General features: G+C 38.2%; 1 protein-coding gene across 1 annotated transcript; it reads right to left on the bottom strand.

Annotated features, from left to right (window-relative positions):
- Positions 1-10,266: 10,266 nt before the first annotated feature.
- Positions 10,267-13,110, bottom strand: LOC145965708 (uncharacterized). The gene is made up of 5 exons (XM_083089410.1): positions 12,929-13,110; positions 11,778-12,277; positions 11,455-11,678; positions 10,961-11,352; positions 10,267-10,435 (listed from the first exon to the last, which is right to left on the bottom strand). The coding sequence occupies exons 1-5, from the start codon at positions 13,108-13,110 to the stop codon at positions 10,267-10,269; spliced, it is 1,467 nt and encodes a 488-aa protein (XP_082945536.1).
- Between the last annotated feature and the right edge of the window lie 1,817 nt (positions 13,111-14,927).

Here is a 14,927-nt window from a genome sequence, read left to right as displayed (position 1 = left end):
TTATCTGAACAGTGAAGAATTCTTAGATACAGTAGACGACATATATCATTCATAGTTTAATTTCGCCAAAATTACCTTATAAACTAATGTAAAAGAACGAGGAAGGATAAAATAAATAAAAGGAAAAAATAGAAATTTATAATATAATAAATCTGCATATTTATTTGTCAATCCTAAAATACCTCCGAAAAGAAGCGTCCTATAGATCCTAATCTCTCGGCGTCCCAGGGTATAGCCGGCTTAGCAGGTTGCCCTGAAAAAGAAATAGAGAGATATAATATTGTTCGTCCCTGCACGGTGCGCCCTGCAGAATCGTTAAATAAACGATCGAATAGGACGTAACAAATAATTAATACACTTTTATATTATAATGTAACACAATTATTATTAACAACTATCTAGACCATGCACTTATATGCACATACATATATATATATATATATCATATAATTATTATATAGCAAATTGTAATTATAATGGTTTATAACACCAGAATTTGTTTATAACATTGTTAACTAGAACTATATAATTAATATAAAGAAAGTTAAAAATCAATTCTAAACGGATGTTACGTCCCCAGTTCCTCAGGACTGGTCTGGAAGTCTTACTTTCCCAGTTGGACGCAATTAATCTCCCAATTTGTTTTAGGGCAACCTGCTAGGCCGGCTATACCCTGGGACGCCGAGAGATTGAAGGTCTATTGTGCTTAGAGAGGATTCTAGGTGGAGAGTGAATAAACATTCATACTAAATTTTATAAGTTTATTTTGTTTTGTTCAAAGTATATATATATATTTTATTTTACAAATTTGAATATCCTTTTATTCCTCCCTCGGGTAACCGTACAATTCTGGTAGAAAGTAAGAATATTCGATGTTTATGGTTGAGATGGGTCTTTCTGGGGAAGCTAGGGAAATCTCTAAGGGCTCGAAGGGGTCTGGGTCTTCATATGCCACGGGGGAATAGCTAGGAGGACTATATAGGCTGTTTTCCTCGGGATAGTAGTTGTATAGGGGTACGGTGTCAAGATGTTGGAATGTCCCCGAGATGGAAGCAGTCTCTGGACTCTGACTCCAATCCACTGAAGGTCCGGGGATGGATGCCTGGTCGGAGTTTAGCGAGATGGTTGAACAGTTGCTTCTATCTTCGGTAATTCTTTCTACTAGATTGGAGGGAGAATATTGATTATGTGGGACTGGGATAATTTCGTGGCTTTCTTCCTCAATAGTGATTATGGGGATAGGTGACTGAGGTTCTAAGTCGATGATCTCGGGAACTGGTGCAATGATTTCATTCTCGTCGCGTTTGCCTATTTCGTCTCACAAGGCGTAGAATATTTCGACGGGTATTGAAGTTACCTTGTCTCACTCGGACCATCTGTCGTTTAATTAACCAATTATAAACCTGTCTATTTAATATTTAAGACTTTGGTGATTTTGAAGTCACTTACTTTTGCGTAAAGTTGAATTTAAGAATACCCGATACCTGTTAATAAAAAAAAAGAAAAAGGGAATTCCATATGAATGTTCAATTTATAATTGTTATCCCGAGTATAGTCAGATAGATGTCCCCAAAGTTGATAGAAGTATAGACCGGCAGAAATAGAAAGATTAGTATAAAAAATTTTATTGTTGGTAACGTTGACTCCCGAAAATTACCGACCGTCGGTAATGTAGATTTCTGTTTTACCGACCGATGGTAAGTTAGGTTTCTGTTTTACCGACCGATGGTTAGCGGCACTTTCTGTTTTACCGACCGATGGTAAGTTAGATTTCTGTTTTACCGACCGATGGTTAGCGTCACTTTCTGTTTTACCGACCGATGGTAAGTTATCGACTGATGGTAAGTTATCGACCGATGGTAAGTTATCGACTGATGGTAAGTTATCGACCGATGGTAAGTTTTGATTGACGACTATTGGAAAAATTACCAACTGATGGTAAATTAGGATTATCGAGAATTTATTTGTTTGAAATGTTAATGTGTTATCTTGGTTTCAAATAAATTCTTATTTTATTTTGATTCTCTGAAAATCGAAAGAGGATTCGAGGAATAATCAGGAGTTTGGATACGCTGACAAGGTATCCACCTATCATACGGCTGGCTTAGTATTAACCTCGTAAGGTTAGGTTATAATTGCAAGTAGTGATAATGATTCAAAACTAAGCCAGTGTATTGTCTCTAAATCCTGGGATGTATCTCGTATTTTGAAGTTAAGGCTAAATTCAATCCAAGATCAAAAGGTCAACTTCTATCATTGGGATAAATCCCTCAAGATAATTGCCTATTAATCGAAAACTGTATTTTCGCCTACTCGGACGTCGATTGACAGGAGGCCGCTTATTTTTTCTATTGCCTCACCAGCTCTAGGTTGAGAAACAACCTCTATCATGGGAATAAATTCCTCAAGATAATTATTTTTCCACCGAGCCAGACTTGGGTTCGACCTGCCGCTGCAGTTTCGCACTCGCTCACTGTCTATCGCGTCGTCTTATCAAAGAGATAAGTCCCAGATAAATTTTCCAATTGGAAATATTTACTAAGTTGAATAACTGGATTAAGGAATACGGGTAATCAAAGGTAAGGTTCCCGTATTGTCGCGCACTGTTTCACTGAATTTAGTTGTTAGTAGAAATTAAAGGTTAGATTAATGACAAGTGGCCGGATATTTACCAGTGTCTGAAATGTCCTAGTGTGTGAAGGCTGCTTCCCTTCACTAGGCTGATGAGTGGATGCTGCTTCCTTCCGCTGGATATCGTCTACCTCAGTGACAGTTCGGGATGGAGGTTGCAGTCCAGGAGTTTGATTGAGAAACTCAATGTTCAATAGTCACTGAATTTATTAACTGAATACACGTACAAAATCTCGGAGATATAAGTATTAACACTGTGAATATCGTTGAGCAAAATGCCAGTAGTTAGTTAAGTGTTGAAAACGTTGGGCAAAATGCCAAGTTAACACTGTAAATATCGTTGGGCCAAATGCCGGAGGTAGTTAAATGTTGAAGATCGTTGGGCAAAATGCCAAGTTAACACTGTAAATATCGTTGGGCCAAATGCCGGAGGTAGTTGAATGTCGAAGATCGTTGGGCCAAATGCCGGAGGTAGTTAAATGTTGAAGATCGTTGGGCAAAATGCGAGGAGGACCGCTCTGCACGGGTTTATATAGTCGTCAGTCCCAGTTTTGCACACGGTCCCAATAGTAGGAGATGCGCTTCTCCGTGGAGGGAGTCGAGCAGTGATTGGTTCCCTCCTCTGCTTCTGGCTGCGCGCGCCTCGAAAGATGCGTCCGCCTCGAGGGATGTGCCGCGTTGTCAACGGGTGATTGGTTTTCTCTGACGTGATTGTTGCGCAATGATTTGGGATTGGCTCCCGCTGACGTGACGGATGCGCGCGCCTCGGAAGATGCGCGCGCCTCGGCGTGGGCGGCGCGGTCGCTCATTGGTTCCCTTCTCCGGGCTGGTTGCGCGCGCCGCTGGCTCGAGCGTGGGGAAGATGCGCGCGCTGCTGGGCGTTGCCGCAGGAATTGGGCGTAGTGTGGGCGTAGTTTAATTTGTAGATGGTGGGACTCTTCAGAATTGAAGTGGGGGTGACGGAGCGGTCAGTATAGAATCGGCTATACTGGTTGCATTGTATTTTGACACATAAGTTTTATAATAATTATTAGACCATCAGAATTTCTTTGCAGTTTACATGCATATATTTTCTAATGTAGTTTTTTAAGCTCTAGCTGTAGAAATGTCAACGGAGTTTCTAGCATGCTCCGTTCGAAAGTTCATTTTTGTCTCTATGTATTATTATGGAAAATGCCTTTAAATGTTGTTAATAAATTCTGACATCATAATTATTATAATTACAATTATTTTAACATAAGTATTTATGCGGTGGGATATAAGTATATAAAGACTATAAATTATTTCAATGGTGCAACAATTTTTATTCTTTGCTTTTATTTTTAATATTTATATCTATTATGTTCTTGAATAAAAATTATTGCATATACTTAATATTAATAAGTTAATTATTTCGTTATGTTGCGCAATGTTCTCTTGAACGGATTTTTTGTGAATTAATATAAATGGAAGTTATTGCATACGCTTTATAACAATAAATTCATTTGTTACTTAATGATAATTAATTATTTCATCATGTTGCGTAATGTTGTGCAATAATATTCGAGCGGAATATTCCATAGTCTTAGTTTGGAATGTGATGATGACTCATAATATCGCATACGGAAAATTATATTTTAAAACTTCGTTTATAAAATTAGTAGTATTGGAGTTTTCATAATTATGTATACATGTGTCGGTCTGACTTTTTATGCTCCTTAAGGGAAAATTGTCATAAGATTTTTATTTATAGTATTTTTCGAGTTAATCTGGAATCAATGATTTTTGATATAATTTAGGCCTCAAAATAATTAGATATACGTGTAGTCGGTGCTGAGACGTGTTCAAAAATATATATATATGTATATAAAGTCTTTTGGTTTTTGATTTGTAAAATTTCTGTGTATCAGGATTACATATTAGTAAAGGAGGTATTCTCTTATATGTCGGTAAAGTTAGTATCATCGCTACCCCAGAGATGGCGCTGCCCTCTGTCGGTAATGTGGGTACGGACAGTCTTCACTGTCGGTAAGGTAGGAAATGACTTTATCCTCAGTCGGTAACGTCGGTAACTGTGTTATCATGGGTCGGTAATTTTTCTGTCGGTAACTTTTGCTCGGTCGGTAAGGTAGAAAACTTCCTTATCAACCGTCGGTAATTTTTCTGTCGGTAACTTTTGCTCGGTCGGTAAGGTAGAAAACTTCCTTATCGACCGTCGGTAATTTTTCTGTCGGTAACTTTTACTCTGTCGGTAAAGTAGGAATTTATTTTACCTTCCGTCGGTAACTTTTCTGTCGGTAACTTTTACTCTGTCGGTAAAGTAGGAATTTATTTTATCGACTGTCGGTAACTTTTGTGTGGGTGATTTTGCCTATTGTCGGTAAAGTAGGTAATTTTTATGCGGATGATACTATATGTGGGCAAATACTTAAAATTATTTCTATCATTCCTAAGTGAGGACTTAAAATTATTTCTATCATTCCTAAGTGAGGTTATGTTATGTATAGCTATCTTCTTAACAGAGAAAGATTATTTTCGGAGATATTGACAATATTATATCACGCGGCGGAATGATATTGATGTACTATAAGTATTGGTGATATTACATTGCGCGGTGAGATTTTATAATAAGAAATATTGGTGACAATAGATGGCGTGATGGAATTTTAATTAACAATATTAATTTATATTAACAATAATATGTTACTCGGTGGGATTAAGATTTATATGTTCGTCGGTGGAATTACAGTTTAAATATTATAGAGGCAATTTTTGCGTGTTTAAATAAAAATAAAAATTTTGTTGGGGGACGTAACACCTCCCCCCTAATGAAGACAAAATCCGATAGTTTTCAGAGGATTTTGTTTGAGGGAGTTAGATATTCTCATCTATTGTGTTCAAGCGATTCTTTAGGTTAGTGTAAGGATTTTGAATATTCACCTCTTCGGTGTTTTCTGCGTTGCCAGCTTTTGATGTCCTCGGCGGTTTAGCTGGTCGAGGTTGCTGTGTGATTATTTCTGGAGGTGCGTTTGCTTCTGCGGTTGGATTGATTGTGACATTAGTTCCGTCGTTGTCCGATTGGTGTCCGTTAGTTTCCTTTGATCTCCGGGAAGGGGTTTCCTTCGCCAGATGGAGCAGCAGATTTGCGAGGGAGCTCCATACGGCTCCTAATAGATGTAGGCTACAACCATACACTGTATGCAAGGCATAACCATGGATTATAGTATCGATTAATAATTTGATTATACGAATGATCATGAATATTCCAACGAGTCCAGCGGTCGCAGATCCGAAGTTAACGAATCTTCTCCAGATTCGAGAGGCGGTGCTCTCGACTATTTTGTTTAAAGAATCTTCATTAAGTAAATTATACACTGATATTCCGTCAGTATTGACGCTGTGGCCCGTTAATCCTCGAGCTACAGTGTTCAATAATGCTGGTTTCTCGGCAGGAAACATAATGTGGTCTCTTAACTTTTTTAGATCGACTTCGGAGTAGATTCCACTCACGGCTAGTGGTCCGGGAGTGAGATACTTCCATGTTAAAGAGGCCATAGGCTTAAATTGTTCAGGCGATACTTGTCGGACTTGAATCGTAGGTGTAAGCTGTATCCAGGTATCCTCTATGCGGTATAAGGTGGGTAGTTCCATGCTGCACTCTCGTTCATTTCCGAGCTCCGTGATAATTCTAGATTTAGGTGTTAAGAAGAAAGTATTATTTCTTATAGTAACAGGGAGTTCGGTATAGCATTTTTCAGTTCTTCTTGCCATTGCTTCCACAGGAATACATTTAACTATGTGGACGGCTTCTCCTGCAGTGACGGCCATGTATCCAGGGCCTTTCATCAGCCGGTAGGCGAATTCATCTGGTTGGAGAGCGGCGAAAGATAAAGCATTTGTTATTACTTGTCTTTCTAGTTCGCATTTTTGAGAAATGACGTTATTATATAGGGATGTCATTTGCTGTTTGACGTGTTTTTCGATGTATACGAATTTGGAATTCATATATGTAAAGATGTCTAAATTATTAACGGCGATGGTTCCTTGTTTCGCGAACGTATTTCCTGGCTTTACTTCTAGGATGAATAATTTCGGATGTTCCGTGCATAGCAGTGTGTATCCACACAGGGGAAGTTCCTTAGTCTTCATAAGAGCAAAGGTAATTTCTTGAGTTACTAGGCTGTATATTACTGGAGAATCGGAGTGAGAGCTGTCTTCGAAGATCTTGTTTGCTGGTCCTTCATAAAGGACATCGTATCGTTGAAAATTACATGTATCCGTAGGTACGGGTTTCCAGTAAGTATATCCATCGTCGGCGTCTAGACAAGAGCCGGCAGCAAGATTGCATACCGTTCCTGATCTTAATTTAATTTTTCCAGTATTTATTTGCACTGGTACGTAGGCTGATTTCAAAGTAATTTTTACAGCGGCTTGGACAACTACATTGTCCCAAGTTCCATATGGATCGGAATATTGTGCTCCTTTACAATATCCGTCGACTTGCAATCGTCCCCTAGGGGTGACACTTCGGTACGTCGTTTGATTAACCTTGATCCCAAGGATTAAAACGTATTCGGCGAGTGTTATACTTCCGTCTTGAAACATACGCAAGCACTGGGAATGTCCGGTTTCATGGACATAGTCGGCTTTTCCGTTGTGAACGGCTGAGATGTGTGAGTGCATTCCGCAATGGAAAATAGTTCTTGAAATTTCGATCTTGCACTGAATAACTTCAGTATGACTGTAGTCAGATAGTTGTAACAATTGGATATGGACACTAGATGTATTTGGCTTTCGAATTTTTAAGTCACATTCGCCAACGTCAAGAAGAGAGACTGTAGTGACGTTGAGGTTTTGTCCTCCGCAGTCGAATCCAATTAAAGCGGATGCTTCACTTAGCAAGATTATTAGGATAAGGGACGTCATTATGTCTGAAATAATGTTCCCTGGCATAAGATATATGTATATATGTATTCTTAAAATTATATGATTACATGAGTAACAGTGAGTACTTATGTCTATCTTTAGACTATATGGAATATATATGTGTATGCATTTGCGGTAAGAATATTATTTTAACATAACCGCTGCCACTAAAATTTTATCGTTATATCTCTTTAAGCGTTATATTTCCCACTAAAGTTATTTAGTTTTATATGTATTTATGTATTTGCGGTGGGATATATATATATATTTTTTTTATCGCGGTGGGATTATTTCTTTAAATTAGCTGCCACCAAAATATTTTATTTGTATCAATATATATATATATATATATATATATATATATATATATATATATATTAATTTTTCATTACTATTATTCTATTATTTTTCCCGAGTCATACACGTATATACTCTAAATGGTTAATTATATTATTTTAAATATGTACGCTGCCACCAAAGTAATTAATATGTATTCGTTAAACAATTCTATGTGGCTTTGACAATTTTTTCGGCGGTTACATGCTTCCTCTTAAATATAATATATGTATACGCGAGTCTATGTTATATTTCAATAAAGGCTTCTTATAATGGAGGTAAGCGTTATGCATGCGTTAATATTAATGTTAAGACTCTTATAGTGATTCTATGCGATTTACTAGATCGTCTCTAGTTTCTAAGTCAAGATTTGCTTCAGGAACGCTATATTCTATTCTCAGAGTTTGTGAATTTACGATTAGAGCTACTAATCGTTTACAATTTTCTTCCTCTCCAGATACGTGTTGGAGGAATTGGTAATATGCGCGTGTACAAGTTGAGCATTCTATAAGTGGTTTATTCTGATAGCATTTCCCTCCGCATATCCGACAGGCGATTTTTGGCACATTTCCAAAATGGAATGCATGTAGATATTGCGTTAAGACCTTATTATAAATTCTTGGCTTATAACATTTGGCGCAAATTATGTAAGGGTCTTCGGAACCCATGACATCGTGTGTCAGAGTTATGGTACATTTTATGTTTAAACTATTGAACAAAGTATTGTCGAGCAGTGGGTGTACTGATGTCTTGGCCTTAATTGGTAGACACATCTTTGAATTCAGGAAATTTGACCCTGATTATGTGTTCTGCAATAGGCGAAGGCATTTATGTCATTTATGTTCCTCCCACGTTTTCTTTCAATTATAGCTCTTTCGAAATAAGTATAGACGCATTCAGAACAGTTAAAGATAGAGCGAGTAGTTTCGAGAGTAGTATTGCAGAATTCGCATGCAGCGAAGTTAAGATTGCCAGAGGTAATCCAATGGCAGACTGTTAAGGAGGCTTGGCCTCTGAGTCGGCTGAGTCTATGACAAGAACAGCACATGCGTATTACACGAGATTCTACAAGTCTTTTATAAAATATAATCTTTTTACATTTTGCCTCATGGATTTTAGGAAAATGAATTAGGAGACCATGAATCAAATGATTACAAGTGGTGCTGCTTGGAGTTTCCATCGTGATGACAGAATTTTGGTTCTTGGATTTTAATTTTGTTCTCTATTTTCTTTGTCACTGTTTTCGCGTTCGCGTTCCTCCTGTATATAATTTAGAAAACACTGCTCAGTGCAGGTGGTAATAGGAGTTATACGGCATACTTTCGTCGTGCATATGCAACATTCGAATTCGCGAAAATCGTTCAAAGGGCAGAATTGAGATATACTGTGGTATTTGATTTGAACAAGACGATGGGTACAGATGTCGCGATCCTTGCACGTACGGCAAAAATATAAATTTTCTTTTTGACAGAGATATCCGTTCCATTCCTCATGTACTACATGATCCAATGTATCTGTGTTAATTTCGGATTGCATGTTCTTACGATTCGGGGGTTCTTTCTTCACTTATGGAAACGGTTGGAGGTTGTGTATCCCGGAATATTCTAGCTATATTTCTTATGCACGTGGGGCAAGTGGCTAAAGGCCTTATGATAGATATAGGTCGGTAACAATGAGCACAGAGTGTCTGTATTGCATGGGGTGCAATGGATATTATGTGGGAATTTATGGGTAGGTAGAATCGTTGGGTAATAGGAGTATAGAGTAAACAGTAGCAAGGACAACAATAATGGTTATGGTTATGGATGTGGAGATACCCGTGTAATTTTATACATGCGGCATTAGGTATTTGTCGAGACATCACAAATAGTAGAAAGGAAATATATAGATAGTATTTCAGTAAGATCTCTGATGCAAATAGAACATTGATGTATAGGACTCAGAGTGGTTAGGTTTCGTAAGCAGTTGGCGCAACGGTATTCCACGTGGAATGGTCCAATGAAGAAATAGTGAACAAAGAATTGAGGAAGCTGAGTAATTAGTAGAGATAATTGTATCTCGATATAGCAGGGCTCACAGAAGTATGTATTGAAGTATGGATCTCGGTATCCTTGAGTTATCGCGCAACAAAAGACACCGGACATTCTTTCGATATGTCCTATAGCGCAGGGGTTCTGTCGTAGACATTTACGACTATGGGGTATGTATAATCGGTATGAGTCGAAGTTTCTTCTAATGTTTGTAGTAATTTAGTAACTGTTGCGACACAGGGAGTGCAATTGATTATATCTTGAGTTTCTATTACCACTATACCGCAAGTTATGCAGTATTCTTCTTTAACTAGATGACTATTTACGAAAAAATGTCTATGAATTTTCTGGTAATTTTCCCGGATTATCGCGGTGTGAGTTTGATCGTAACACCGGTCACAAAAATTAGTGTCATCCTCGAGGCAGATTGCCCCGTGGACATGAGTGCAATGAGCGAATAGGAATGAATCCCTGATTCGATGTACCTGCTGGATATTTGGCTGCGGCCGAATCGGCTGTCGGTGCCAAAGCATCTGAAATAAAAAGAGAAATTATCATTAATGTTTCATCCGGGTTTAGAATGTGCGAGCTTTACTTTGTCGACGTGGACAATTCGAGTTTGATTTCCGATTTTGAGTTTGACGTTGCTGGGAGGTAATAATTCAAGTACCTCATGGGGACCCGTATACTGGTCGGCGAATTTTCCTTTACGCGGTTCTTTTAATAAATAAACTAATGTTCCTTGTTCAAGAGCTCGAGGGTTTATATTTCGATCATAATATCTCTTGCTTCTCTCTTTAGCTTGTACCAGATTTGAATGAGCTTGAACTTGCAGATCTCTTATTTTATTAAAGAGATTTGTGATATATTCATGGTAAGTAGGTTCAGTATTTTCTTCGATGATAGGATGTGCAGAGGGTAGTCGAGCTATTCGCCCGAAAACCAATTCATAAGGTGAATATTTAGTGCCTTCGTGTACGCTAGTGTTGTATGAAAACATTGCGAGTTTAATATATTCGTCCCAATTAGCTTCTCTATTTATTTGTGTCTTTAGGTACTCTGTTAGTACATGATGTGAGCGTTCTAGTGATCCATTTGACTGAGGGTGATAAGCTGTGGTCTTAAAATGTTGTATGCCAAACTTCTTCGTTAATTGTCTCATTAGAGCTGATAAAAAGTTAGTACCCTGGTCCGTTAATATGGCACGAGGGGCTCCGTATATGCAAATAAATTCCTTGGTAAAAGCGTCAGTTATTGTTAAAGATGTGGCTTCTTGTAGAGGTGATGCCACGGAATATTTCGTTAGTAAATCTTGCATAGTTAATATGTATTGATGATTGTTATCCGTGATGGGCAGAGGTCCCATAATATCTAATGAAACCTTGTCGAAAGCCATTCCAGGCGTATCAGTAATAACCATTGGTTGCTTTGTTTTAACTCTAGTTAATTTCTTTAATTGACATTCACGGCAAGTCCTTATAAAATCTTGAATATCTTTCTTCATTGTCTTCCAACAATATCGAGAACGGAGGCGGTTATATGTTTTTATCACTCCTTTATGTCCGCCATGCGCAGAGGCATGGTTTTCTAAAATTAGGGAGAGTCGTTTCTCTATTTCAGGAGTCTGTATAAGATTTAGGCATATGGTAATTTTGACAGGTAATTCTTGGAGATGTTTTTTAAACTGGTTAATTATATAGGACCATGGCAAATCGTCGAAACGTTCAGTTTTGCTAAGACTGAAAGATGATAGATCGAGTTCGGTAATGACGTCTACTAAAGATTTCAAACAGTTTTTAAGATTTTGAGCTTCTATTAAAATATGATTGTTTAATTTTATAGGGAGAGCGATAAGCGTGTTGGATTCTACTGTACGAATTCTGGCTCTTTCGAATGTTAATTCTTCGTAATTAGGAAGCAAGTTAGCTTCTTGATATAGTTTAGCTCCATTATCGTAAGGAGTACCATCTTGGTAAAGAAGTATTACATGGTTATCCTTTTGTTTTAACAGGCTTTCTCGTACTTCTCGTATTTGAGCTCGGCTCCATGGCGGTGGCTCTGGAGGTTTCGGTTGATGAGGTATAATATTCGAATCTATTATTTCAGTATAATCGGACTCAGTACTTTCGTCGGAGTCTGTTACTTCTTCGATGATAACTTGACTGTCGTCGTGATCTTCAGAGTCGATATTGGAGTTTTCCAATTCTTGCTGCTGTATGGGGGTAGAGGTTCTTGTAGCTTGAACGATTCTTTTATTCGTTTGATTTAATTTCTGTTTCCTAGAGATGTCTGGAGGTTGAGGCGAGAAAATAGATTCATCGGAAGAATATTCGTCAATAATGAATAAAGGTACGGCTATGTTGACAGCAGGATTTCTAGATAAAGCATCGGCGTTATTATTTAAAGTTCCTTTTTTATATTTTATTTCGTATTGGTATTCGGATAATTTCATCCGCCATTTCCATAATCGCGAAGAAGGGTCCTTAATGGAATGTAGCCACACTAAAGGCTTGTGATCCGTGATAATTGTAAAAGTTCTGCCATATAAATATGGTCGAAAGTGGTTTACACAGTAAATAATTGCAAGGCATTCTTTTTCGATCGTAGAATAATTTTGTTCTGCTGTATTCAAAACGCGTGAAGTATAAGCTATGGGTAAATCTTTTCCAATTTCTCCTTGACTAAGTACTCCTCCGACGGCATATCCAGAAGCGTCGGTGGTTAATATAAAAGGTTGATTAAAATCCGGATATTGCAATATAGGTTTTGAACATAATGAATGCTGTAATTTATTAAATGCTTCTGCTTGATTTTCTTTCCATTCAAATTTCTTATTCTTTTTCAAAAGATCTGTTAATGGCTTGGCGGTTTTGGAAAAATTCGGTATGAATTTTCGATAATATCCAGCTAATCCTAAGAATTGCTTAATGTTTTTGGGATTTCTTGGCGTAGGAAATTTCATAATGGCGTTTACTTTTGCAGGATCGGGTCTGACTCCGTCAGCTCCGATTATATGTCCTAAATACATGACTTCTTGTCGTAGGAATTCGCATTTATCAGGTTGCAGCTTTAAGTTTGCTGTTCTCAATCTTTCCATCAATCTTTCGAATTTGACTTCGTGTTCCTTTAGAGATCTTGCATATATAACGATGTCATCCATGTAAACGAATAATTCGTTTCCTTGTAAACCAGAGAGCACGTTATCCATCAATCTTTGAAATGTTGCGGGTGCGTTTTTTAATCCAAACGGCATTCTTTTAAACTGGTAGTGTCCATAAGGTGTGGAAAAAGCAGTCTTATGAGCATCTTCTGATGACATAGGAATCTGATGAAATCCTGACGCTAAGTCTAGTACAGAGAAATATTTAGCGGACCCGAGTTGTTCGAGTATATCTGTTATGTTCGGCAAAGGATAAGCGTCTCCTATGGTTTTTTCATTAAGATTACGGTAGTCGATGACCATTCGCCATCGTTTGTTTCCTAGAGAGTCTGGTTTTTTAGGAACAATCCAAAGTGGAGAGTTATAAGGTGAGGTTGATGCTTCGATTAAGTCTGAAGATAATAATTCGGTTACTTGTTTATCGATCTCTTCTTTATGTACAGGGGGAAACCTGTATTGTTTTGTGTGGACTGGTACTTCATTAATAGTAGGGACATAGTGTTGCGCGGCATTGGTAGCTTGAAGATGTTCACCAGTAATATGAAATCTATCGGCGTGCTTGTATACTAGAGACTGTATGTTTGCTGACTCCTCGGAGTTCAGATGTTCTAGTCGAAGAAGGTTTATAACGTCAGTAGCTCTTTCAATAGATTGGGGCAATGCTTGATTAAAATAAATAGGATTGTCGATGGCATTAGAGAATTTCCCTCGGGTTTCTTCTAATCCAACGGAGTTAGTAGCTGATACGTCTGGCTCACAGACGTCAAAATCTTGTAGTTGAATAACGGGGATATTGAAAATGAATTCTTCCTCGGAAGTGTTAAAGATAGGCATGTATGCCTTCCCGTTATTATTAGTAACGATTGCTTGCCCATAATAGATGCCTTCGGCTAGAGTATGACGTGGCACATAACCGACTGGTTGATGACTTGAGATTGGAAAAGAGCAAGGGGTAACGCTCCTTCCTTTAAGAAGTATAGAATTTGAGTTTAGAAAAGGAATTCTTTCATCCTCGTGTTGAATAAAATTATTTTTGTAATCTATAGTAACGGCTCGTTCCCTCAGGAACTTGTTGCCTAAGATCCCATCCTGTGGGAATGCGATTGAGTCAGAGATTACATAGAATTCGGACGTTCTGCCGAGTATCGTCATAAAAATGACGCCTAAAGTGACGACGGTTTCAGAGGCAATCCCTTGCAAGCAGAGGGGATTGGTTGTATCAAGATTAACGTATGGTTTCAGGCATCCTTCCTTAATAAGGTTTAAACCGGATCCTGAATCAATCATAAATCTGCATTCTTTTGCCAAGTCTGGAGAAGCTAATGTAATCGTAGGTAAATCCGTAGGATGCTGATTGCTATTCAATTGGCAGATCCGGAGGCTTGCACTGTTGCTTCCGGAGGGACTGTGGCGCTTGGTTTTCCTTGTACGATATAAGTCTGGCGCCCTTGTTGCAGATCGTTCCGACGGACGCCGGGATTTATCGGAACGCCTTGAGCGTTTCCCGAATTTACTGGTTGCTGTGTTCTTTCTTGAGCTCGTCTCCAGGCTAGTTTTCGGCATTCTTGTATCAGGTGGCCTGGAGTTTTACAATAGCGGCAAATCTTTGTTTGATAATTCTGCGGAGATTGTCCAGCGGGTATTGCTGGTCTTGAGAATGTCGGAAGAGCTGGTGGTAATGTAGTTGTATTCCCATTACCCGGTTTAGATTGATTATTAGTGTTGTTAGCTACAGGAAATTGGCGAGAAGTGTTGTTATAATTATTAGGTCGATCTGCACGTGGTTGGAAATTCGGACGGAACACGGTTCGTTTCCGTATGTTCTCTGCTTCTATAGTTTTTGATAATTGGATGGCAGTGCTTAT

This window comes from Camponotus vicinus, unplaced genomic scaffold (genome assembly GCF_025532165.1).
Source record: "Camponotus vicinus isolate PSW18456_S1 unplaced genomic scaffold, iyCamVici1.0 SCAF_1, whole genome shotgun sequence".
Taxonomy (NCBI): Eukaryota; Metazoa; Arthropoda; class Insecta; order Hymenoptera; family Formicidae; genus Camponotus; species Camponotus vicinus.
Note: the sequence above shows the minus strand (reverse complement) of the source record. Positions and strands in the feature narration are given on the sequence as shown.

Coding starts and splice junctions, on each gene's coding strand:
- LOC145965708 (XM_083089410.1), bottom strand. CDS start 13,110: ATGGATAACGTGCTCTCTGGTTTACAAGGAAACGAATTATTCGTTTAC. Junction 11,353..11,454: donor CGCATGGCGGACATAAAGGA/GTGATAAAAACA, acceptor TGTCAATTAAAG/AAATTAACTAGAGTTAAAAC. Junction 10,436..10,960: donor TCACATCATGTACTAACAGA/GTACCTAAAGAC, acceptor TTTTTATTTCAG/ATGCTTTGGCACCGACAGCC.